The following is a 26,739-nucleotide window of genomic DNA, read 5'->3' as shown; positions in this document are numbered from 1 at the left end:
AGGTAAGGCTTCCAAGCTCTTTGCGAGAATACTTCAGGGAGCCCACGGAGGACACGCACATCCCCTACACAGCCCTGGAGGCTGCTTCCTGACCTGCTGAGAACCCTGAGCCAGGAGGGAGCAGTGACTTCTCCCCCCAATCCTCTCTCAATGAGACCCATTGCAGGGGAGGGAAACCCTCCAAACCTTGTCCCCAGCTGAAGGCGCCAGGACATTAGGCCCTCTCAGGTTCCCACCTCGTCCTGACTCACCACAGAGACCCCTCTGAAACAGGAGGCCAGACCCAGGCAACCCCGAGGTGAGTGGCTCGAGATCAGGGCCACATTCTGGCGACCTGGCGAGTACGTTAGCAAGGCTGATTCGCAGGCCGTCCCCAGAGCCACACGACACGGGGCCGTAAGGGACCAGGACGACCTTGACCGTGTCCAGTGAGCCTGCTTTTGGCTGTCTTCCAGCTGCCCAGGCCTCCTACAGGGTCCAGGATGGGGGAGGACGGGTCCTTTCCTCCCCTTGCTGCCAGAGCCTCTGAGAACCACTTACTTTGGGTCACATCCTTTCTCAGGTTCAGCCCAGGCTCAGTTCACACAGAGGCAAGACCCTTCTGCAGGTGGCAGGATGCCCAGGCCTCCATGCCAGTGATGCCACAGGAAGGTGGGAATCAGGGAGTCTCTGCAGGCCACTGCTGAACACTGGTCAGCCAGAGGGTCACCAGGTCACCAGAGGGCACTGGGCACAGGGAAGCAGGACACCAGAGGGCACTGGGCACAGGGAAGCAGAAGAAAGGATGAGGAGGCCTGGAAGAATTTCTGGAAGGAGTAGAAGATGCTCTGAATCATTCCAGAAGTCAGAATTCAAATTAGCAGGTTGAATTATAACAAAGAATAACTTAGCTCACCAAAAGCACCATTTCTAGTGGCAAAAGCTAGCCAACAAGGACTGGGATGCCCCTGGGGAAGTGAGTTTCCCACACCCAGAGACACGTAGGCAGAGCTGTTAAGTGTCCAGCACATGGGTGGACAGCCATCTGTCAGGGACACTGCGGAGAAAATGCCAGAGGTGAGCGGATGTGAGCATACTGAGGGTCTTCTTCAATCTGCAGTTCCACGGTGATGGACCAGGAAAGGCAGCCCTGCAGACGTGGAGGGATCCAGGGGATGAAGGAGGCACCTCAGGCGATGCGGGAGGAGCCCAAGGCCAAGGCCGGCACGGCCTGGGAGGCGGAAGCCCACACAGGGCTCTGGGAACACGCAGCGTCCCTGTGCTGGAGAGACGCAGAGAAGCAGAGCATCCGGGCCAAAGCAGACCATGTGGAGACAGCCAGGGTCAGCTGCACAGAGCTGGGGTGGGAAGGAGCCCCAGGCCTTTCTGGCTGAGCCCGTGTCAGGGATCAGGAAGTCAGGTGAACATGTGCAGGAGGAAGTTAATTCTGACGCAAGGGCGGACTGTCTTCTAAACCCCTGAGAGCTTTCTCTGGCAAGATGGGTCCCTGAGTCCCCATGTAGCTGGCTGGGGGGAGAGCAGGTCCCTATGTGTCAGATGACCTTTGATCGCACTAGGGGGGCACCCCTCACAACTGCTCTTTGAAAGGCCCCGTAGAATGACCGTAAAACTAGTTAGATTACTGCTCCCCCTCCTTTATTAATTAATTTATTTTTTTAACATTTTCTCTTCGAGCAGAATCCTAAACTATCTGATTTGCCACTTTTCAAACAAGGCCCAGGGTGCTGTGCTGGCCTCTAAGTTGTAATTACGTGCATATACCGATGGGAAAGCAAGCTGGTAAAAGTAGGGGTTCCTTCTCTCCCAGTTGGCAAACTGTCAGTGTGGCATGTCAGAACTTCCTCCCCCCATTTCTTGTGCTTAGAATCTCAGAGTACACACTGGCAAGTGGATTTCAATATGTTGAGTTCACCCCTTAGATCTGGTGGTCAGGTAAAATGCTCATAGATAAAACGTGGGTGCCCTCCTGGTAACAGGAACTTGGTAACAAAGGAGGGAGAAATGAAGGGCAATTAAAAAGCCCTGCCCTGCCCTGCCCTGCCCTGAGGCCAGAAGAGAGAAAGATGATGAGGAAAAGGGTTGGAAGAGGATGGCCGGAGCTAACCCACTGTCCAGGGGAAATGACACTAAACACCCACACTGGCCTTGCAGCTCCCAAAGCACCAGCTTGTCCTTGAGGTCACCTGATTGGCACAATAACCACATGGCACAGACAGAGCAGGTGTGCTGATGTTCTCATTTACAGGTGGGGAAACCGAGGCTCACAGGTTAAGGTGGCTTGCTCGAGGTCACACAACTGCTAAATGATGCAACAAGGACTCAAAGCCAGGTCCCTTTCCTGAAAACCCATGGGCTCTGATGCTCCATGCCAGGGGTCAGCGAACTTTTTCTGTGAAGTGCCAGGTAGTAAATATTTTAGGCCTTACAGGCTACGTGGGCTCTGTCTCAGGTACTCACCTCTACCACTGCATCGCCAAAGCGGCCACACACAATCTGTGTGACAACACACGGCTGTGGCTGTGTTCCAATAAAACCTTATGGACACAGACACTTAAATTTCATATAACTTTCCTATGTCACAAAAGATTATTCTTGCTTTGTTTTTTTCTTGCCAACCTTTTAAAAATGTAAAAAAAAAAAAAAAACTTCCTTAGCTCAAGGTCCACACAAAGCCAGGTGGCAGGCGGTGTCGGGCCCACAGCCCCTGCCCTCCGCCCTCTGTGCTCTCAGGCACTGCTCTGTGTGTTTCCAGGCAGAGGACTCCACTCTGCAGCCTGGAGTGAGAGCAGAGCTGCCTGGGGCCAGGGTGGTCAGCCGCTGGCTGCAGGACAGTCGCAGCATATCCTGACCACTAGCCAAGCGGGTCAAGGCTCCAAGGATTGCAGAACTATTGCTCTTTCTCTGTTGAGGTGGAGGGAGCGGGATTGAGCATGCCCTGTGCCTAGTGAGGGCCGGGGTGGGGGGGCAGCTTCCCTGCCTCCAGGAGGCTGTGTGCCCGAGCTCAGCCTAAGGCTCCTCACAGTCCAGTGAGAAGGAGGCCCGGGCTGGGGATGCCTGAAGGTGGGAACAGAGGGAAGTGCCAGTTCTTTGACTTTAGGCATTGTGCCTTCAACTCACTGCCTAGTTGAAAGCAAACAAGGAGCAGAGATGGGAAGGGGAGGCGAAGGTCAAGGTGAAGGAGGCGCTAGCAGGGAGCTAGCTCATCACCCTTCCTGAGCAAACATGGCAGAAGCATGGCCTAGAGATGGGTCCCGGGAACCTAGTGATTGTTGTCCAACCCAAGGCTGGTTTATGGCTTACCCATCTGGCACAGGACCTGTCTGGAATTCTCCTGAGAACTGAGTTCTCCCTGGCCCGTCAACAGGACTGGCATTAGCCCACACAGTGCCTCCATGCGAACTAGAGAAAAGCTCCCTTCCTCAAGACACTGCACTGCCATCTGTCAGATATTGTCGTAGTAAACGCCGGAGTCTGCAGCCTCCATGGCATGGCAGCTCTGTCCATGCAGACACCCCAGGGCAGCGCACAGCCCGCACCACTGACCCCAGCAGCCCGGCCTTCCAGGCAGAGCCTTCTGCTAAAGTCAGTGTGGGCTCTAATCTGAGCATTGATCTGAAAAGTATACAATAAGGGACACAGACCAGTGATTAAGTTGATCGCATGGTACCACCCAAAGCACAGAAGTGGGCTGAGGTCCTGTGCTAGTGGAGTGAGTTGTAGCCTGTAGTCAGAGAGCCTGCCTCCAGGCCACAGCAGAGGGTGGCCTGTGTCCTCCTTGCCCGGCCCAGGGGACACACAGGCCCAGCCTTGCCCTCTCTGTGTTCTCCGCCAGCCTCACGGCAGAGGCACAGGCTGCTCCCACTGAACAGGAAATCTGTCCCCTGCAGGCCAACTGGAAACTGCCTGCATGGGCTTCCAGAAAAGGCAGGCAAGAGCAGGCCCGCTCCGCCTCCGGTGTCTGGTGCGCCAGCCGCCTCCACAGCCTCCCCTGCGCTGTCTGGAACAGGCAGCACATAGCAGCGACAAGACACAGCTCCACAGAGCCACCGTGGGGGCAAGGGGAGGCACAGCCAGGAGGGGGCTGGAAGCCCCAAATCCTGGTCCCTCCTGCACAGCCGGCCAGCTGAGCTGCTCGTCACGTTCATGACAACAGAAGTCCAGCAAATGCTCTGCAGCTCAGCCTGCATCCCGCTTGCCAAGGAAGGGACCACCCCACACCCACCACCGGTTGAGCCTCAGAGAAAGGAGCTCACGTGGTCCAGGCTTTTTTAGGAAGCAGAGAATCATGAATGAAAACTGGTGGTGAACTGACTCACAGCGTTTCTTTCCCTTGCCTTTCAGCCAGTCTCAGGTCCTGTGCGGTCAGAGTGTGACTTTACTTATTTTGGCGGGGGAGGAGTGGAGACGGAGCTGGAAGGAGGATGGCTGGACTTGATTTTACCCCCGCCCCAAATCTGCAATGGCTCACACCCTGACACCCATCACTTCCGCTCACTGAGAGCCAGATTCAGAGACGTGAGATATCACAGGTGCTACGTGGGAGGAGAGAGATTCAGTGGGGCTGCTCTGGGGGTGGGGGACAGCGGGAAATGGTCTCCTCAGTCAGGAGGAGACTACCCAAGCCTGCCCAGGTGTGGGGACAAGGTAGGTGGTCATCAACAGAACTCATGGCTGAGCAGCAATGCTACATACCAGGAGACAGGTCACGGACACTGACCAATGACCCTTCCTCTGTACTGCCCCCAAATGTTTTTCTCTTCCTTCCTTTGGGTCCAGAGGCCCGACTCTCTCTCCCAGATTCACCCTATTCTTCAAATAGGACTGGAATTTTCCGCTTACTCAACCTGGCTGCCCATGAGCACACATCCACTTAGGTTGAAATGACAGTAAGAGCCTTGATGGTTACTGGGGACCGACTGTGGGCCAGTCACACTTAGTGTCTCATTTACTCCTCCGCATGACAGACCCTATCACTTCTAATGTCACCACTGACTGATGAGGTGATGGAAGCAGGAGGCTAAGAAAGTTGACCCAGTTCCCACAGTTAGAAAGAGTGAAGCACAGATTTGGACACAAGGGACAGGGCATGGAGGTTCTCTCTTAGCTGCCATTGCATCCACCTGCCGCGGTCTGGGTCCAGCTTAAACCCCACCTCCCAAGCCCGCAGTGCTCACTACAGAACTCCTGGGGTTTGTGCCATTTATTCGGCACTTAACATGTGCTCAAACAGGCCATGGGTTGACCTCAGCCAAGCCGGGTTGCACAACAACATTACAACATCACTAAGTAATTATTCAAGGGAGGTAATCAAGAAAAAAAAAACAAAACACTCTACATCTTGATCACCCCCAAATAAATATGTAGCTGGTACATTTTTCTAAGAAACTGTTCAAGGAAGGCCTGAGGTTCTCAGGTGTTAGAACACAGCGTTGAGTAAATAAGCTGCCACTCCTTTCACCCACCATGCTCAGCCCCCTTCATCCATTCCATTGCCAAGCCCACAAGCTATGTCCATAGGCCCCTCAATCACTCTGCTTGGCTGCCACAGCTGCTGCCCAGCAGAAGAGCCTTCTCTCCCACCTGCACCCCAACCTCCTGGGCTCCATTCTGCCCTTTCCAACCCAGGTCCCACCCCACTGCTGGAATGTATCCTCCCATAGTGCTGGGACACCAGCATCTCTCATACGCTCGTGGAAGGACCAGAGTGTCACACAGCCTTCCTAGAGGCAGGTGAATAATATGTGTCAAAAGTCTTAACATTCTGCAAAATCCCTGAACCCACAATTCAATCATCGTGGTAACAATTAGTTTCAACGAGGAAATAACTGTGTTCATAGATGACTTACACAGGTGTCTATCACAGCAATGTTAATAACAAAAAGTTAAGAACAACCTAAAACTATCCCAAATTGGGAATTGCTGGGGTGAATTAGGATATTCACCCATTTATGGACTACCACGCAGTCATTAAAAATAATGCCTTAGAAGATTATTCAGTGCTATAATATAGCATTAAGTAAAAAAAAAAAAAAAAAAACCTGGTCACAAAGTTGACAATAATACAATACCATTTACATCAATATGCAGTGATGAATACATTCATGCACCCAAAAAAAGAACAGGAAGGAAATTCACCAAAATGCTAAAAGGAGTGTCTCCAAGACTAGCCCCCATGATGATTAAGTTCAAGACTCTGTCTGGGTTTATTCTTGGCTCCGTCATTTATATGCAATTTCCTTAATGTCTCTGTGCCTCAGTTTCCTTTATCTATAAGATGGAAATAATACTAATAATACCTCCTTCCTGGGATTGTTAGGAAGATTAGATATATGATAGATAGATAAGAATGATGTCTGGCATAAATTAAGTGCCCAATAAAAAGTGGCTATTAAGTTAGGCGATGGGATTACTGAAGTTTATTATTATTTTTTTATTATTGCTTATTTGTACTTTAAAATTTTTTTGCAACAGCCATATTTTTTCCTTGTAATTGAAAACTAAAGATCGAAGTCACCCAAAATCAGTGCTTGTACAGATCAAGCTCTCTGTCCCCCAGATGAAGTGGCTGAGAACTCTGCTAGTCCATAAGATGCACCTGAAGAAAACCTGTGCACTAATAGACACGCGCGCACCCTCTGGCTGGCTTTGGCGCCAGGAACCTCTGACCTGGTCAAAGTGGCCAAAGGGCTGGAGGCAGGGTTGAGGTTGGATGGAGGAAGAGAAAAACAAACACAAGGGCCACCAGGTAGACATCTAGCCCCACGTAGGTAAGAACCTCTTTGTGATTTTCAGTGGGCTCACTCTGGAAGGGTCAAGAAGGAAATCATAGATGGCTGGGACGGATAGCAACAGCTGGATCAGGTCCAAGGCAATGTCTGTATTATAAATTCACACTTCATACTTACAAAAGCAGCACTGACGAAGCACTGTTTCCACAAATAGAAAAAAAACAAGAGTTAAGAGAGACTGACTGGCTGAGGTCCCAGGGGGCCCAAGGCCACAGTGAAGCTGTGAGTTGGAGGGCCTATTCCCAGCTGTGTAAGTGAGAAACTGTGACATCAGAGCCCATCAGTGTCCCAAGTGCCCTCATTTTGTTTGAAAGCCTAGCAAACTCTTTCTCAACCATGAAATTTTAGCTTGAGCAGCACCTCCTCTATGAAGTCCTCCTGACTGCCCCTTCCTCTATGCTTCCTTGGCTTTCACTGGTCATCCTTCACTTAGAATATTCTATCCTTTTGCTCTGTGATTTTCATTGGCCTGACTCTCTCCCCTTTATTATCTAGGCTCTTACATATTTACCCTGAGCACAGGGTCTGCTGCATAGAAGATTCCCGATAAATAGCCATTGAATCACTGAATAACACTGGAGCAGCATGAGCTGGCATCTTGAGCCCAGGTGACCAAGAGCAAGTCACTTAACTTCCCTGGGCTCCCATTTTCTCCTCTATAAAATGGAGGTGAAGTAGATAAGGTCCCTTTTGGTCCTGAAATTCTCTGATACTCTTCACTGGGGCCTCATTCAAAGCAGCTCTCTTCTTCCCACTCTTTCCGGAGATGATTTTCTGCAGTGCTACGTGGGCGCAGATTGGGTGGGTGGGAAGCTGCTGTGAAGTTCAGAGGAGGAGAGCGCAGCAGGGCTGGCCCAGCTCTTCCCACCCCGACACCCTCACTGCTGGGAGTCTATGAACTCAGGACCACCCCGTAGGGCTCTAGAAAACAATGACTCCTAGCAGCACCCACAGCAACTGGAGCTCAGAGGGCCCTGAATAACATTCGAGCTGGGTTAACGGGAGATATCAGGGAGAGGGAAGAGGCTTGGGAAGAAAGGTGCTCCCTGCAGGTTTCAACTGCAATCAAGGTCGTAAGCCTATACCGAGTAGTCTAGATAAGCCTGCCAGGTTCCAGAGGTGCGTCCTGGCACTGAGTGGCTCCAAAGCCCTTTCTGATTCTGAGAGGCCAGAATCCTGAGTCTGTGCATCTCAGTCAGAGCAAGGCTGGGTGCAGGGGAAGAAGGCAGGGAAACATCAGGACAGCACCAATAGCAACAACCACCACGATGTTTGCATCATTCCCTGAGCACCTAGTCCATGCCCAGCACTGCACTAAGTCCTTTACAGTTATTGTCCCAATTAATCAGCTCCACCACTTTATGAGTGAGAACTAATGTTATCCTCATTTTGCAGATGAGGAAATAGAGGCAAAGAGCATAAGGCATCAGCTCATGCTTGCATAACTGGCAGAGTGGCAGAGTCAGGTTTTGACCACAGAGAATAAAGGGTCCAGAGGCTGAGCTCATATGGGGGGAGGTGAGCACTATGCAGAAGAATAGGGATGAAATTGGGAAGGCGTATCCACAGCATAAGGGAGGGCACCAAAGCCAGTCTCCTCTGGTCCTGTGGAGGAAGGGTACCCCCAGACCCATCCTTTCTGGTTGTGAAGGTAAACATTCTGCTAATCCTGAAAAGACTTAAGAGGCCAGCTAGTGCCCGCACTCTATAGAGGAAGAGAAACTGAGATTCAGAACTAGAACTTGGAGTATATAGTCTGATGTGCTTTGTGACCCTGAGAGCTATATTTTTAAGTCAATGATTTAATTATTCTTTGGTACAGATATTATCCAGTAGAATCTGGAAACAAGTCAAGCCTGTTGGTTTATTTGGCAGAGCCCTCATGAGGGAATTTTTTGCATATATCACCCAGGATGTTTTTAATTTGCATTTGTTTTTGCACGATGCAGTCCTCTGGCAGGTCCGCAATTCACTGCAGGTAGCACAACTTGCACATGCCCCTTATACATTAATCACAATCTCTTTCTTGTCCCATCCTTTCTTCAAATGCACCCTGGGCACTGTGCCCAATACGGTTTTGCAAAGACTGGGTGCACATCTGGAGCTGTGTGATAATAATTGTGTAGCATGGTGTGGGCTGCAATGAAATCATAACCCAGTCACCTGATAAAATAAGCAGGACTGGAAACAGTGATTGTGCTGGACAAATACAATCTGACCTCTACCCATTCCCCAGGCTCCGGACAGCTTTCGGCCCCAGCCTTGACTATACCATTTGGTATAGTTCTCTTTTCTACAACGACCAGCTCCTCAGTCTCTTTGGAGCATAACATAAAACTGGCGGCATCCATATTTATTATTAACCCACCAAAGAAGATAAATGCTTCTTAGAAGAAGGCTTGTCCCTAAGGAGGCCTAGGGAACAGGTCCCAGCTGGGAGCAGGGGAAGAAACGACCCACCACAAACAAGGGCCTTCTCTGCTATTGGCAAAGTCTGTGTCTGAAACAGTGATGAGCTGTTGTGCCTGGGAACTGACAGCCCGGGGTGTGAACAGCCCCCAGGCCAGCTGGAACTCCGCTCTTGGCTCCAGAGGCCTGTCTCATTGCCAAGTTGGCAGAGCTTCCCCTGAGCGATGTGGTGTGGGCTCAGTACTAATTTAAGCCACGTGATCATCTCAGTGCTTTTCAAGGTGGGAGGCTTTGTGGGTTGGCACTGGGTGGGACAATTACTTGGCCAGAAGGCAGGAAATGATATCATATCAGCAGTGAGAAGGCGAGGCAGGGTCTTCCCTAAATAGGCCTAACCCACACCTCCCGACCAGGTGACAGTCCCCGGCCCGGGGTCTTTTAGGACCCAACACTGGGTCATTACAAATCTACCCAGAAAGATCACACCATCTTACCCTCACCTTCTCCTCCCATCCCTCCAACCTTCAATATTGCCGCCTTTCCCCCAGCCTCAAGAACGTGCCCTGAGCACCCCTGGAGCCAGAGAGGAATGGGCAGTCCTGTGCTCTCTGCAGAGTGCTTATTAACTGCACCTAGGTCCTTTGCCCCATGAATTTCACACCAAAAGTGACAACATCAAGGCAGAGGGAGTGAAATCAGGGGGCAGGAGACACCTAGAGCCAGGCAAGAGCGATGAGGAGATGCTCAGCTAGCAGAAGACTGGAGAAAGCCTATGTAATGAGGGACATCAGAGAACATCCAATGCCAATGCAACCTTCTGGAAGGCTGAGGAACAGCTCGCAGAGGACCAGTAGCTTACCTAAAGCACATACAACAGAAGGCAAGACCAGAAGTCAGCTCTCTTTCCCCCCAGGAAACCTTCTTCCATGCAGCTCCGTGCTGGTCTCATAAGTGGGTGTGTCTGCACGTGCCCCCGCACCACACACACGCGAGATGCGAGCATGCTTCTTACCAATCTTCACCCAAGTCCCTAAGTTCCAGCACCCACGTTGGCAGATACCAGTAAAAGTGTTACCCTCAGAAAAGCCTGACCTTCACGTGGCTAGGGAGACCAGATAGACCCATATTAAGTAGCTAGCATCCAAAAAGGCAACTAGTGGTTCCGAGATTTGGTGTTTCTCAGCCATTTATCCACCACAGAGCGCCTGGGCTACAACCCACCCGTGAGCCACGGTGCCTCATTCTGGTGGGGACTCGACTAGAGTGAGTCTGAATCTCAGAGAGCAGGCTGAGAAGCCCCTCCCCTCACTGAGTCACTGTGCTACAGGGCATGGCCTGGACATCACTCTTCCCCGAGTTTGCACGGACAGGTGAAGCTGAGGCCAGGGAGCAGGCGACACTTTCCAAAGAAGCTGGGGCATTAAGCCTATGGGTTTCGGTGGCAGGGAGAAAACTGAAGGAGAGGGTGAGGGGAAGAGACACGGGCCCTGAGGTTTCCTCTGACCTGGCAGATAGCGATGGAGGTTTCCTCTCTAACTGACTTGAGACAGAAGTCTGGGGGCAAGGAGAGCACCCCTAGGCAGGTCGTTGGGGCTCCAGGGAGAGAGCCATGCTGAGTCCTTGCTAGGCTTGATGGGATGAGGCCTGAACTTCAGAAACCTCCATCAGCAGTCTGGTTTTGCCCCACAGTCTGGGAGCAGGTGGAGAGAGGGACTCAGTCCCATTTCCCCTGGGTCCCTTGAAGGCTCCTGTAGTGCTAGAGAGAATGGCGTTCAGAGCCCCCACCTGGCAGACCAGAGCCAACACCATCTGAGCCGACATGCTGGGAATGGGAGCTGCTCGCCTGAGGTGAGGCAACAGGAAGGTGAGAGCTGGTCTGCACGTGCTCACCTCATCCTCCTTGTAGGTGCAAAGTGGGGATAACAATAGACTCTACCTCCTAGGGGTGCTCTGGATTTTAAATAAGACAAGTGCATGCACAGGAAGACACAGGCTACAGAAGTATTTTGTCCAAAGGTCATGTAGCTAGTTGATGGTATTGTTGGGATTTGAACGTAGGACTCTGTGACTTGAGCTATGGAGCTGTGGACTGTGGTCTTTATGGGTGCTTAGCATTACAGCAATCTGCTCCACTGGACTGCAAGCACCTTGAGGGCAAGGGGCATGTCCTTACCCCAGCATCTAACAGCAGCTCAGAAGGGGCATCACCACTGGCAGCTGTTAGTGACAACAGGGTAATTCAAGGCCTGGAGATGGCACTTAGATGCTGGCCAAGGGCTGCCGTCAGTGTGTAGATGCCAATGTAGCTACTCTGCTCCTCTGGGTTCTGCGTTGTCAAGAGGGTGAGCCATTCGAGACAGGATGGAAGAAATCTTCCAGGAAGGACGTCAGACATCCATGGTAATGGAAGGAGTGCCAAGAGGCAGATGGCAGGAGAGAAAATGCACTACACTTCTGGAGCAAGTTGGTAGCCAAGACTGTGTTCTCAGCAATAACCAATTTGGTTATGCTGAAAAAGTGGCTACCAAGCTTCCCCAGGCCCCAGGAAGTGCCGGGATACCTGATACCCACTCTAAGAGGGAGACGAGCATAGGGATGGCTGCTAACTCCCTGTTCGTGTGCCTGTATGTCTGAGATGCTTAATTGGGAAGTGTGATGTCTGCCTAGTCCATTCCACTGACATGTGGGGAGGAAGCCAGCCAGCCAAGACTGGGACACCCACTCTTGCTGACTCATGTGGTGATAAACCAGGAGAATCCGGAAGGTTTCTCCCACAGCGTGAAGTCCTTGGTGAGAACTGAGGACTTAGGGTACAGACAGCATTTTCATCTTTTCTTCCCGGAAAATAAGAGCCCTTTGACTGCAAAGTCAATATGGTGTGTTGTCGTTGTTAAAAACAGTTAATGAAAATTTAAGATGTGTTAAAAGAAGCTGGATACCAAGAAAACCTGAACAATCAAAACAATCTTTAAAAAGAACAAAGTTGAAGGTCTTACATATCATAATTTCAAAACTTCCTACAAAGCTACAATAATCAGTGTGGTCCTGGCGTAAGGGCACACATTTAGACCAGCTGAACAAAACAGAGAGCCTAGAAACAAACCCTCACATCTACGGTCAAATGATTTTCAACAAGGGTGCCAAGGTCATTCAGTGGGTAAAGGACAGTCTTCAACAAATGATTCTGAGAAAGCTAGATATCTATATGAAAAAGAATTAAATTGAAACTTTACTTTATATAATATTTAAAAGATGAACTCAAAATGGATTGATGGCCCAGACACAAGAGCTAAAACTAAAACACTTGAGAAGAAAACTCTTGTCATGGGGCAAAAGCTTTATGACATCAGATTTGGCAATGATTTCTGGGATATGACATCGAAAGCACAGGCAACAAAAGAAAAATGAGATAAACTGGACTTCACAAAAATTAAACACTTTTGTGCATCAGTGCAAACTATCAACAGAGTGAAAGGTAGCCCATGGACTAGTAGAAAATGTTTGTAAATCATACATGTGATAAAGGGTAAATATCCACATATATGTTCTGGATAGGTGCCTGTAACTCAACAATGACAAATGATTAAAAAGGCCCTGGATAGACATTTCTCCAAAGCAGATATACAGGTGGCCAATAAGCACTTGAAATGATGCTCACCATCACTAATCATTAGGGAAATGCAAATTAATACCACAATGAGATACCATGCCACACCTATTAGGATGGCTAGCATATTTTTAAAAATAGGAAATAACATTGCCTGACCAGGCAGTGGTGCAGTGGATAGAGCATTGGTCTGGGACGCAGAGGACCAACGTTTGAAACCCTGAGGTTGCCGGCTTGAGCATGGGCTCATCAGGCTTGAGTGCGGGCTCACAGTTTGAGCGCAGGGTCACTGGCTTGAGTGTGGGATCATAGATTTGACCTCATGGTCACTGGCTTGAGCCCAAAGGTCACTGGCTTAAAGCCCAACGCCACTGGCTTGAGCCCAAGGTTGCTGGCTTGAGCAAGGGGTTACTCACTCTGCTGTAGCCCCCCCCCCCAGGCAAGGCACATATGACAAAGCAATCAATGAACAACTAAGGTGCCCCAACGAAGAATTTATACTTCTCATCTCTCGCCCTTCTTGTCTGTCTGTTCCTATCTGTCCCCCTCCCTCTTCCTTTCTCTTTCTCTAAAAAAAAAAAAAATTGAAATAACAAGTATTGGGGAGTATGTAGAGAAATTGGAAGCTTTGTGCATTACTAACTAGTGGGAATATAAAATGCCACAGCTGCTGTGGGAAACAGTATGGCAGTTCCTCAAAAAGTGAAACACAATTACCAACAATTCAGTGTCTGGGTATAAACGCAAAAGAACTGAAAGCAAGACCCACCCATGTTAATAACAGCATTATTCACAATAGCTAAAAGGTGGGGATATAACCCAAATGTCCACTGACAGATGAATGAGTAAATAAAAGATGGTAAATACATACAATGGGAAAAATGAAATTCTGAAACATACTACAATGTGGATGAACCATGAAGACATTATGCTAAGTGAAATAAGCCAATCACGAAAGGCTATGATTCCACTTCTATGTAGTTCCTAAGTAGTCAAATACAAAAAGATCTAAAGTAGAATAAAGGCTGCCAGGAGCTGAGAGGAACAGGAATATGAAATTATTGTCTAAGGGGAAAGAGTTTCAGAGAGAAGATGAAAAAGTTCTGCAGATGGATGGCAAGGATGGTTGCAAAACAATGTGAATTTACTTAGTGCCACTGAACCATACACTTAAAAATGTTAAGATGGCCAATGTAATGTTATTTGAATTTTATAACAATAATAAAAAGAAGCAGGACAATGGAGTCGGAGGAGGGGCCTGCACTCTGTCTGATGAATCTCATCTGGGACACAGGGTTCTAGCCTAGGAGGCAAGTTCTTGAGGGTCACTGACAAGTCAGAATGACTCAGGAGGCCAGCTGGACACGTGCCACGAGGCAAGGTTGAGGAACCTGAGAAGAGAGCAGCCTGTCTTCACACAGCCGAAGGGCTGACATGAAAACAAACATTGTGTTGTCAAGGGAGACCAAAACAGACAAGCAGAAGTCTCAGGGAGACCGTCTGGGGTTTATTTTCAGGCAGATCTTTTTGACAACCAGTGTCACTAACAGCGGAGTGCATTGCAATGGGAGGCTGGAACTGTCCACCACTCAAGAAAGGCTGCATTCCTACCAAGGCTGGCGAGGCCACTGGTGGGGTTGCTATGAAAAGGATTCTTGTGACAGTGGGAAGCTGGTCCAGCTGTCATCCATGATCCCTAGCCACGATTCCTCACGCTCTGATCTCTTAGGTGCCAGACTGTTTGCCCTTGGTCTTGCCCTGCCCAAGGAGCAGGTGAAAAGCACATTCCACCATGGATTAGTCCTAGTTCTACCAGTGACTGGCTGCTTCATCTTGGATGAGTCACCACCTCCCTGGTCCTCAGTTTACACATCTGTGTAATTAACATCTGCTCCCCCTTCCTCACCTCCTCACGCCCAGAGGTTGGTAAGTGAAGAAAGGACTCGTGAAGAGGAGAGCCCAGGCATCTCCCTAGCCCTCCTCCCATCCCTCCTGGCCTCCGCTTTCCCTTCCCCCCCAGATCAGGGCTGGTTGTGTTTCCAGGGGCCAGTCTGTACACCCTGGTGGTATGCTGGATGACAGCGGCGATATAGAAGGGCTATAGAGAGTTCTGCTCTCATTTAATATGTACTAATGTCAACTTGATATTTATAGCAAATCATAACAGTTTTTATGACAGTAATATCAATGTCTTTTAAAATAAACTTACAAGTTAATATAAAGAAGCTAAATATAAAATAAACTTATAAATTAATATAAATAATATAAATAAGTTAGTATAAAATAAACTTACAAATTTATATAAATTGCAAAAAGTGAGTTAAAGGATAAGTAAAAAATAAGACAAGTGGTCCTTAATTAAAAAAATAAAAATTTTGAAGGTATAACGTGAGTGGTTAGGGTGTGCAAAGCCCCAGCAGATTGAGGGTACACACCAACCCGGCACCCCCGGCCCCAGCAACAGGGTCCCAAAGCCAGGCCATCAGCCCCAGAGAAAACCAAAGGCGAAGTGTCTTTGTTGATCCTGGTGCCAGAGGCAGCCATTTTGCCAGCCAATTGAGAACTCAGAAATTTAATTTGGTTCTGGAATCTTCTATCCACACACTGGGAGTTAATCAACGTCTATCTTCCTTTCTTTGGAAACTCCTCAAGCCTACCTTCTCCCCAGTGGGCTCCATGAAGAAAAAGAGTCCTGACCAAGCCATTAACCCCAAGATGTTAGGAGTATGTGAGGTGTCTCTCCCCAAAACTACGCTTAAAGAGAAGTCTAGAGAGGAAAAAGTCATCTCATGGCAAAAATGAGGCATGGTGCCATGAGCGAGGGTGAGCCCCTGCCCAGGGAGCGGTCCTAGTGCCCGGGGCTCACCTTCTACACCAAATCCTCCAGCAATTCCCTGCAGGCCTGTGTCTTTAAGCAGGACAGGCAAGATCCCCTGTGGGTGAACCATCTAGAAACCTGATCAAGGTCCAGTCCTTTCCACCCCCACTGCTATCTGCTGATCATCTTGGTCAAAGGGTCAGTCGGCCAGCCTAGAATACCTGCCTTCCCCGAGGAGCAGGTATGAAAGAAAGTTCCAGCTGATGTCAGCCAGAACTTCAGGAGATAACCGTTGGAGGTCAGGGGAGGAGACGAGGCCACCTGAGGATCTACCCTCCTAGAGGGGCCGTGACAGTGATAGAATACACACTGAAATGTTCCTTTTCCCCTCTCCTCCTTCCACATCCCATGTTTTCAAATATTTTTTACCTACCAAACTGCATGAATAAAGAAATAATTATCTTCCCCAAACTGATCATCAAAGATCTTTGGTAGCAATCAAAAACCAAGTTCGTATAATCCCAGATAAAAAGCAAAGAAACTTAACCTTTGTATACCAATGCAGTCATTTAAATACTTCAAGACCCCATTTTCCACTCCTTCCAGAATCTAGCCCACCCTCCAGGATCTTCTAATACTAAAACCCAATGCCCACTGGCCTATAAAGGGGCAGGAAGCCCAGCATCTGCAGGTGTCTGTTTCTTCCCTTTAAGAGGCAACAAACACTACGGTGAATGATTCTTGTGGAAAATTGAAGAACCACTGAGTTACATTAATTCTTTCTCAGTCATTTCTCAGAAGTTCTCCTAACAGTGCATTCTTTCAAACTACATATGAACAGAGAAGACTAGAAATGCAGGCACAAAAATGTCACCAGTGATGTTTCTCCAGATGATGAAATTACAGGTATTCTTTTTTTTGTTTGTGTATCTCTATTTACTAATTTTCTGCAGTGATCAAATTGGCTTTTATAATAAGAGAAAAGATCAATAACATACCTTTCCTTTAAAAAAAAAAAGAATCAATATATTTGCAAGTTATTATGATGAGGAACAAGGCAAATGTTCAAGGTCGGCTAGGAGGCTGAAGATCAGAGACAGACAGAGAAATGGAAGCGTGGAGCCCATTGGGACAGAGGATATGTCTGTTTCTTCCAAGCTGGGTTGCAAGAGAGGGTGGAACTTGGAGACCAAGAGTACCTGCTGGAAGGCAGGATACCAGGAGTGTGTCAGCCTTCTGCTGTGAGCCTGGGAAAGTCACGTCTGGCTACCATGTGCCTTTCCCTCCGAGAGGCCGTGACTCTACATGACCAGGAAATCACGGTGATGGTACCCATGTGTGAGAGTCTCTTTTTGGTGAAAGCATGTTCAATAGGGTGAGGCGAGGTCGGAGCTTTAAGCAACAAAGGTGAGATAAAATAGGACGCGGAAACAATGTGTGTGTTTACATGCTGTGTTCCTGTGCCTCCTGTTGAGCTCATCTGACTGAATCTAAGGCCAGAAGTGCCCTTGAAATAAGTTGTTTCACTCATACATATCAGGAGTCCGGGGCAGCGTGACAGAAAGCCAGATGCAGCAAGTTGGGGCTCCCATCCCCCGTGCCCTGACTGTAGGTCCCTTTCCTCAGGCACCAGAGGAAGGTAATGGAACCGGGGGCAGGGAACGCTGCCATTGAACCCAGAGAGACTCAGGTAGATACCGTCAACAAGAGTAATGAAAACACAGGGCGTGTTCAGGGCTGCTCCCGTCCCTCCATCATGCCTCCAGGTCCTCTCACATTTCCCCTCTTCCCATATAAGTTTGCTCTTGGGAAGGCCACGAGGAAGAGATGGGGCTTCCCCTGGGCCCTAAGCAACAGGAAGACCCTGGAGGGGAGCAAAGGGAGATGGCACTGCCCAGAGCAACATAGTGGCCTGGATGAGCCCAGCCCCAACAGGAAGGGATGGTGGGCAAAGCAGCCCAGCACTGACCTCTGGGGATGTCCATGGGGTTGAAGCTGGCCAGCAGGTCACGGCACCACTGACGGTCACCTTCCACCTTGCTCAGCCAGCTGTTGCAGTTGAAGAAGTAACGGAGGTGAGGCCGCTTCGTGTCGGTCAAAATCACACGTTCTAGGTACCAGCTGGAGTTCGAGCCTGTGTTGTCATGCTCGATCCTGGGGCAGAAGCCGACACCCACACTATCATTGGCAGAACAAAGACGCCCCCCTTCCAGGTTGTAGTACCCAGATGTTCACTCCAAAGAAAGCTTTAATCATTTTGTTGTTGTTTGTTGTTACTTTACCTCTTGAACCCCAGTTTATGCATCTACCAATAGGAATACCTTGCAAGGTGGATGTGCTTATTAATGAATGTTGCATTGTTACATCACATGCAAGGAACTATCACCTTCCATAAAAAGTCCAGTATTGCCAAGGTTTCCGGACAGACTAGCTCGAGCTTCCCCTCTCTCCCTGACTCCCAGACACTCCGCATGCTCCCCTTAGTCCCTCCACCTAGGGAATCCCCCAGAGCCATCTAGACTGGTATCATCCCATAGAAATCTCACATGAGCTGCATGTGTGAGCCACATGTGTAATTTTATAGTTTCTAGTTGTCACATTGAAAAAGTAACAAAGAAACCAGCGAGATTAATTTTAATAATATATTCTATTTAATCCATTTATTATTTCAGCATGTAAGCCAGTAAAATTGTTTTGAGATATTGTACATTCTGTTTTTTTGTACTATGTTTCCAAAAATCGGGCAGCTCTTACACGCACAGCATATGTGGACCAGCCACATTTCAAGGGCTCAATAGCGATATGTGGCCCGGGGACAGCTGTATAGGACAGCATAGATCCAAACTCTTCAAAACAGGTCCCTGAAACTTCCCTGACTTCCTAGAGTTCCCTCATCCTTGCCAGTTTCCTCTCTGAGGTCAGTTTCTTCCCCTGAACTTATCTGAACGACCTCTCTGCACCAAGCAGCTCATCCCTGCCCATCACCTGGAGACCTTATCCTTATAGGTCTTAATGGGACAAGCATAGCTCAAGCCAGCACACAACCCCACCAGATGAACGACACATGACATACACAGCATGCGTGCTTCTGCCCGGCACATAGTAGGACCTCAACTTAGTGGTCGCCTTTCCCCACACACTGACACCCTCTTCCCAACCCTCCCCTGTAAGAGCCCCTTCCCTGCTTGCCAGCCCTTCTCCACCCAGCCAGTACCAGTGGTCTCATGTACCCCTTATTTTCCCTGTAAGGAGAGTGCATGGTCCTATGTTTTCTAGTGGGAGAAATAAAGGTCAGGGCTGAACTGAAGCAGCCCCTGACTCCTCTCCAGGCCCTAGTCTCAGTGCAATCAGACCACTGATGACCTTGACATTTCAACAAAAGGGCATGAACTTGAATGGGGGAAGGTAGAGGGAGAAGAGAGTACAAAAGGGGTAATAGAAAGCTCTTCTTCTGTAACCAGACTGAGAAAGTTACCCCTCCCATCACATTCACAAGACAAGATTGGGGGCACTCTCTGTCAAAAGGCATCCTGCAAGACAACCCACGCAATAGGAGAACATATTTGCCAACATGTTCAATAAGGGGTTAATAACCAAAACCTACAAAGAACTTGTAAAACTCAACACCAGGAAAGTAAACAATCCAATAAAAAATTGGGTAAAATAACTGAATAGACACTTCTCCAAAGAGGACATACAGATGGCCAATGGGCATATGAAAAAATGTTCAACATCACTAATCATTAGAGAAATGCAAACTAAAACCACAGTGACATATCACCTCACACCAGTCAGAATGGCACCCATCAACAAAACAACACAGAATAAGTGTTGGTGAGGGTGTGGAGAAAAGGGAACCCTCCTGCACTGCTGGTGGGAATGCAGACTGGTGGAGCCACTGTGGAAAATAGTATGGAGATTCCTCAAAAAATTAAAAATCGATACGCCTTTTGACCCAGCTATCCCACTTCTAGGAATATATCCTAAGAATAACAAATCACTGATTCAAAAAAAGAAATGCACCCCCATGTTTATTGCAGCATTGTTTACAATTAGCCAAGATCTGGAAACAACCCAAGTGTCCATCAGTAGATGAGTGGATTTAAAAGCAGTGGTACCTATACACAATGGAATACTATGCGGCCATGAAAAAGAAGGAAATCTTACCCTTCCGACAACATGGATGGACCTGGAGTCTATTATGCTAAGCGAAATAAGCCAGGCAGAGAAAGAAAAATATCATATGACCTCACTCATATGAGGAATCCAATGAACAATGTGAACTGAGGAACAGAAGAGAGGCAGAGAAGGGGTCAAAGAGTCCAGGGGGAAAGCGGTCAGAGGGAAAGGGGATGAGAGGAGGGGACCAAAGAAAGGAAAGCCATTAGTGAAAGTGTATACACATAACACAGAGACAGAGGGCAGGATAGTAAATCATAGAGGGAAGGCGGTGGCAAAAGGGGTATCAAGGAGAACATGGAGTGGAGGGAGATATATTCGGGGGAACACTTGTATGTGTGTAAACACAACAAATTAAAATCAATAAAAAATAAAATAAAAAAAGGCATCCTGCAACATCTCTGATCTTCCTGCTGACACTCTAACTTCCTGGCATAGCTCACACTTGCTCAATGCTCACTACACGCCAGTCACTGTCCTCAGTACAACTTGCTGAGTCTTCGCCATTTTTACAGATGAGGAAACTGAGGTTTGGAGAGGAAACCTGTCCAAGGTCCCACAGTTAGTCGACGGCAGGGCAGAAATCTGGACCAAGGCGACCTGGACTCAGGGTGCTGCTGACCGCTGTGCTAGTGCCCCTCAGAGCATACCTCCCGGGTTTGTGAGAAACTGTCTCCAATCGTCTTCACTCAGAGAATTAAATCTCTAGTGGGGAAGTTCAGAAAACTGGGACTCAGGGTGGGAGGAAAAGATTTGGGCCTCTGTTCACCCCTCAGAGGATACCAGGAGCATAATCAACACCAAGAAAGTATCCATAGTGACGTCAGTTCCTCGTCTACTTGCCTTCATCTCCTCCCAGCCTGGCCAGGGCCAGGGTCTCACCTGATTTTGTAGATAAGGCCGACATTGTTGGTTCTCACCCGGAACACATCGACGTTGGCTTTCGCAAAGGCAGATTTGCTCCTGCAATGAACATGGACACAGCGTAGATCAGCGCTTGGCTCACGGGTCCGGGAGGGAAAGCCAAGGGCTGGCATCCTCCTTCTTCCTCCACCATCCCAGTGCTGGGAAGTGCTACAAGCTACCAATCTCATTCTGAAATTCCTTCCTGATTTGATTTGGAGAGGCAGGGGGCAAGGACGGTTAATATTCACACCTTGCTTTAGAGCCTGGTTCTCACGGTCCATGTCATGCACCCCTAAGGCAAGCATAGTGGACGATATCAGCCCCATGTTGCAAACAAGTGAACTACTAGTTGATTGCAGAGTTGGGACCAGAACCTAGCTCTCCAGAGTCATGGTCCAGTGCCCTCTCGGTTGCTCAGGGTCAGGACGGTGGAGGAGGAAGGAAGACAATGGAGGCCTTGGGGCCCCAGGTCTGCAGGCCTCCTGCCTTGCTCTTGCCTGGGGGAGTTGCAATGGCATCCTGAAGTGGATACAGACCTTGGGTGGGATCTATGGTCCTGCCATTCTAACAAGAAAGGAAATACTCAACCCAAATCAGCAAATAGGGAAGCGGGCAGTGAGGAAACAAGTATCTGGCATCCTGGATGGTGTGAACAGAAGTGAGGACGCCTGAGGCACTCCACAGTGCGGTGCCCGGGCCAGTCCGGCCTCGGGGGCTTCCTGGGTCCCATCAGCACAGACACGGGAGAGCTGGAGCCACCTCACCATGAGTCCTCCAGGAGTGAAAGCCTGAATCTCACATGGACATCTGCTCTGTCTGTGCAGGCTTGGACCCCCGCCGGACCCGCCCGGCCTGCTCACAGCTCTTCCTGCCCCCACAGTGATGCCCCCGCAGAGCTGGGAGCTGCAGACCTCCCTCCATGGGTCCTCCCAGCCAGGGATCTGGGTGGCAGCACAGCCCATGGGAAAACAAAAGCGCAGAGTCATAGGACTGTTTGTTGGCCATCAATGTGCTTCAAAAGCAAGAGGGAGGTCAAGGGTCTCCTTCCCAAAGCAACAAGGCCCAAAGTCTCTCTGTAACAGAAGGCATTTAAGGTTCTACAAACTCATGAGCTGTAACGCTGAAAATAGACCCACTTTGGCCCTGGGGACAAGTTTCCTTATGGTGGTGGGCACATCATGAGACCTAGGCCTTTGGCCCTCTTAAAGCAGTGCAGAGCTCATGAAATCAGGTAGAAATGAACACAAAGGCGACCTTGGCAGAGAAAGAGGCCCCAGAGGTGCAGTCTGGGCCAGAGGGGGTGAGGAGAGTGGTAGAACCTTGTCAGTTTTGCTGGAGCACAAGGCCCACTCCCAGGCTTGCTGAACGTCTGTGTCAGAATCTCACGTCCAGGAGTAAATAACAACACACTCGTGTTTTATTTCAGAGTCGAAGCAGCTGTTAAATGACTTGGAAAACACCTGAGCGTCAATCCTGTGCATCAGAATTAATGTGAATGGGAAACAGAAGAGTGGGAAACCAGAGGTATTTTCAGTTTCGATATAGGAGACAAGAAAATGGACTTTCAGAATAAATAGACAAGTCTTTACCTCAAATAAATACCTTAAGAAACAGTCTCCTTGGGAAGCTATATGATGGAATATTATGCGGCCATTAAAATTCCTGTTATAAAACATTTAAAGAAACAGAAACAAGTTTACGATATAAGCTTAAAAGAAAAGGCAGGTTAAAAAATAGAATGTCCAAACAGATGGACCAATATAAGCAGGATCTGCACTTCACTTAAAAACAATAAAGGCTGGGAGGTTTCTACAAAAACATCATGTCTAGATGGTAAGGCTGTTATGAAGTGCTGGTTATTTATTCTGGTCTGTGTGTGTTTTTTAGCTTTCCGAAGGAAGCGTGTCTTGTCTTTGTAATTACAAAGCAAGCACAGCCCGCGGTCTCCGCAGCCTGTCTCCACCAGCCACAGCTGCCTCGTGAGTGAGTTTGAAGATTACGGCTCAACCCTCTCAGTGCATGGAATGTGGGAAACAGGCAATGCCAATGATTAGGCAAAGAGGAGGCTGACTGGGGCGGGGGGGGGGGTATATATATATACATGAGGTATAGATTTGGAAGGAAAGCAGCTGGCTTTCTGGGGTGCATCTGACCACCATCAGAAGAGAGGCTCCCACAGCTGCACTCAGTAAGGGGGCTCCATGCCTTCAGATAGGCCCTGTACACAGACCAAAGAGGTGTGTGGATTTGTGCAATCTCGTGCGTTTGTTAAACAGTTGACTACGCTGCTTTATAGTCACTTGGAAAACAAATTTTAGAAAACAAGATGGAAGAAGGGAGACCAGGAGAGAAAGAGCCAGGATGGGCCAGGGGAATGCTCCGCTCTGCCTCAGGACCACACTGCCGCCATCCAGGGGATCACAGGGGCAAAGCAGTCGTCCGCAGTGTCTACATCCTCCTGCAGGCAAGGCCTTCAGCATCACCAGTATCTCTCTTTCGAGGAGGGAAGTGAAAAGACCCAGGGGCAGAGCTATACAGACTCTCTTCTCGTCAGAAGGGGCCAGGAGAATCCCAGACAAGGCCTAACCTCCACCCACTGGGGGTCAGTTCTGAAATCCCCACTTTCAGTAAGTCAGAATGCAAGTGCCTGCGGGCTTCAGAAAGCCGATGGGGGTGGGGTGGAGACAGCAAAGGACAGAGGGTCCCTGGTCAAAGGACACATTTGCAACACACACTTCATGTCTCCCACTAGGAGACTGCAGCTTCTCCATGGCTCCTGGTCCACCTGCAAATGAAGGCTAACGCAGACCACAGCCCCCTGCCCAGAGTCCCCACCCGGGGGAGCCTTCACAGGCCACACAGGGTATTTTAGCCACCAGCTGGGCAGAGCCAGCAGACTGAAATGCCAGGCATTCTCTGACACTCTTGGATAGTGAATTCTCAACAGGAGAAGATACATGAGATCCCATCCTTTTGCCATATTTTGAACACGTGACCCCGCGTTGGTGGTGGTCCTGGGTGACTGGGAAAGGGAACCCCCGAGCCATGGCTATTGGCACTTAATTAGAGTGGGGGCTGGGGTGCAGGTCAGCCTATGGCAGAACCGAAATGAACATGTCACACCCTTTGCCACCAACAGGCACCAAAGTTCTCTTGCAACAGAATTTGTTTCTGTTGGAAATAAAAATCCTGGCAAGCCATTTGGGATTGGAAGGTGAAAAATCCCTGGGCCTAGGGGAAATGGCACAGAGCAAGCAGAGACTGAGGGGGGAGAGAAAAGGATGTGGGAGAGGAAGGAGAGAAAGGCAGGGTGACCGCCACGGCCAGAGGCTGTGGGAAAAGGGGGGCAGGAAAATTTCAGAAAAGTAGTGGCTTCATTTTGAGACTAAGGGGCCTACCTACTATTCCATTTTGAGTTGTTGACCTTACTGCGGTGTGAATTCTCTCTGGTGCCCCAGTGATCAGTGCAATATGATACACTCCAAAGCGCCCTGTAGTCTGGTGTGTGTGTGCATAAGCTCAGTTCCAGTTGACACATGGATGTACTTTGGGATGACACCATGTGGTGAGGGGGGAACAGCAGCAGACAGTGAGGTGAGAGATTTGGGGGCCAGTAGGCACTCTGAGCAGGTCCCCGGGACCGGTAGGGGTGAGGGCTGGCCTGAGCTAACTGCATCTATGTCTCACAAACCACGTGCTCTCCACGGCCACCTGCATCTGGGTTACATGGACAACCTGGAGTTTCTCAGAGAGGAGCGCTCCCCTCCCAGACCCCAGGTCTCCACCTTGAATGGAAAGGGTTTTGGTGAGGACTGTGTCTATGTGGTCTCTGCAAACGTTTTCTTGGGCCCTGCAGCAGCCAGACTCTGGTCTCACCCTTCCCCATTTATCTGCTCACTACAGTAAGGTTAATCTTTCGTGGACACATAGTAAGTTGAGCCTCCACTGATCAGCTTTCAAGCAAGACCTTCTAGGGTCTGGTCTTTCCCTGCCTGTCTGGCCTTCCTCCTCTCTGCCCCTCCTTGTAGACTGTAGGGCCCCTCCCGGCCCCCATCGGCCTGCGGTGCCCCTAAAGCCTCCATACTTTTGCAAGCTGTTCCCTGTCTAACGTGCCCTCTTTCTGTCCCTCTCTTATCGAGTCCTTTTCATCACGCAAGGCCCAGATGGCATGTCCTCCCCTGTAAAGTCCCACTCTAGCCACGCTGATTCCATGTCATTTACTGAGCTCTGACTAGATGCTGGAGGCACAAATCAGGCCTCTCCTCATCCCCCTCTCCACCTGGTATCTCTCTGTGTATCGCCTTTTGCAAAGCGTGCCCTGAACCACCACTCCCCATGGGCTCCTGCACAGCCCTCGGCACCAGCCAGATCAGAGCCCTGGCCAGACCTATGCCCTTGCTCTGCTACCTGGAGCATGATACAGATATGGGAGAATCCCGCCAGCAGACCTGCGGGGTTATGGGGTGGGGGGGGTTGATTCTGATACATGGGACTAGCCCGGAGGGGCTGGCTGTCTACATGTGCTTTCAGCAGAACCTGGAGACCTTCTGGCCCGGAAGGCTCACTCAGGCTTTGGACCCCTTTGCCATGATGAGGTCTTTCCTCCCCCACTGAGAAGGAAGGCTGGGACTCAGACTCCCAGGAACAAAGATTCACACCTGGGGCCCTTCCTGAGAGGATGTTTTGACAAATGAAAAAGGTGAGGGGGAGAAGGTCTGAGGACACTGGGCGCATGAAAGAAGAAAAGACAGTGAGGAGCCACCATGAAAGAAGAAAATGGTTCTTTTAGTTTAAAAACGACAGGCTGGGGGCTCTAAACACCAGCTTGGCCAACTCCCCAAGGTCTAGTGGCTTCTTCCCGGAGGAATGCACCCTGGGAGGTCACATGGCAAAGAGGATGGACATTTCATGTATTCCTTCACCGTGCCCACATCACTGGAGGCAAAGGTTCCACAAGCGAGTCACTCTGCAAGCAATGAAAGAAGGCGGGTACCCTTTTCTGCGGAAACGGACAACATAGGAAGTTATGCCAGCCTCGACTCTGCAGCCTGTACACCATAGCCCGCATTCAGGGTAAGCATGTGACACGATGCCTGGTCAGTCTGCTAAGCACAGAATTCAGGGATGTCCTGGCCTGTGAACCTCATCCCTCCACAGTGTCCACTGCCACTCCCGGAGGTGCCAAGACACAAGCCCCAGAGGTCACAGCTGGAGCTTCCCACATACCTGCCAGGGTACAAGGCCACATGCTCAAGGACAATGTCTACATCAAGAACCTGGTAGTTAAGGACCAGCTTTACCACCAAGAAGCTCCATGACTTGGAGCTGCCCCCTGCTCCTCTCTAGGCCTCAGTTTCCCCATGAATGGCTGGATTAGATTTACTGGTTTTCCGATTTCTCTTGGCTGTGGAGCTCTTGGCGCAAACAGAATGTGACTCAGAAACTCGGTGGGTAAAACAACCATAAGTCGAGCTGCTCTGGAGCAAGGTGGGAGGAGTGCGCCCAGAACCAGACGATCAGTCCCCTGTGCCACTTAGCACAGATTGAAAACCAGCTGCCTAGACCATCCGTGAGGCTCGTAGACATCTCTGGAATTCAATGATTCTGCTAAGCATTACTGTGTATATCTGTGCACGCACGTGTGTGGTGGTGGGGGTGGGGGGAGGATCAAAGAGAAGGGAGAGCAGCCCCTGCTCTCAATGGGTTACAATGAAATGAAGGACACAGCTACACACACGCACACACAAACATATCTACACAAACACACAGACACACGAGTAACGCATGCTCTGACTCGAGTGGCCGGCAGGTCTAACATGATGTTAGTCTCTGGGCGAGACGCAGGTGCAGAACATTTAAGCCCATAGCTCCCTCATATGCATGATCTTGTCTCCTCTTCCCAAAAGCCCTATGAGTTTTATCACTTCTGGGTAATATACGAGGAAGCCAAGGCCTTGGATACAAGAGATTTGGCCAAAGTTACATGGTAACTAAGTGGTAAAGCTAGACCTAGACCCAGGCCTCTTGATCCC

General features: G+C 49.5%; 1 protein-coding gene across 2 annotated transcripts in view; it reads right to left on the bottom strand.

Annotated features, from left to right (window-relative positions):
- Positions 1–26,739, bottom strand: part of LOXHD1 (lipoxygenase homology PLAT domains 1) — a 140,928-nt gene that overhangs the window by 109,310 nt on the left and 4,879 nt on the right. For both annotated transcript variants that reach the window (XM_066352890.1, XM_066352891.1), the window contains exons 3-4: positions 20,684–20,764; positions 17,592–17,776 (exon numbers count right to left, since the gene is read on the bottom strand). In XM_066352890.1, the coding sequence (XP_066208987.1) occupies positions 17,592–17,776; positions 20,684–20,764 (266 nt within the window). The remainder of the gene's footprint in view (positions 1–17,591; positions 17,777–20,683; positions 20,765–26,739) is intronic.

This window comes from Saccopteryx leptura, chromosome 11 (assembly GCF_036850995.1).
Source record: "Saccopteryx leptura isolate mSacLep1 chromosome 11, mSacLep1_pri_phased_curated, whole genome shotgun sequence".
Lineage (NCBI taxonomy): Eukaryota > Metazoa > Chordata > Mammalia > Chiroptera > Emballonuridae > Saccopteryx > Saccopteryx leptura.
Note: the sequence above shows the minus strand (reverse complement) of the source record. Positions and strands in the feature narration are given on the sequence as shown.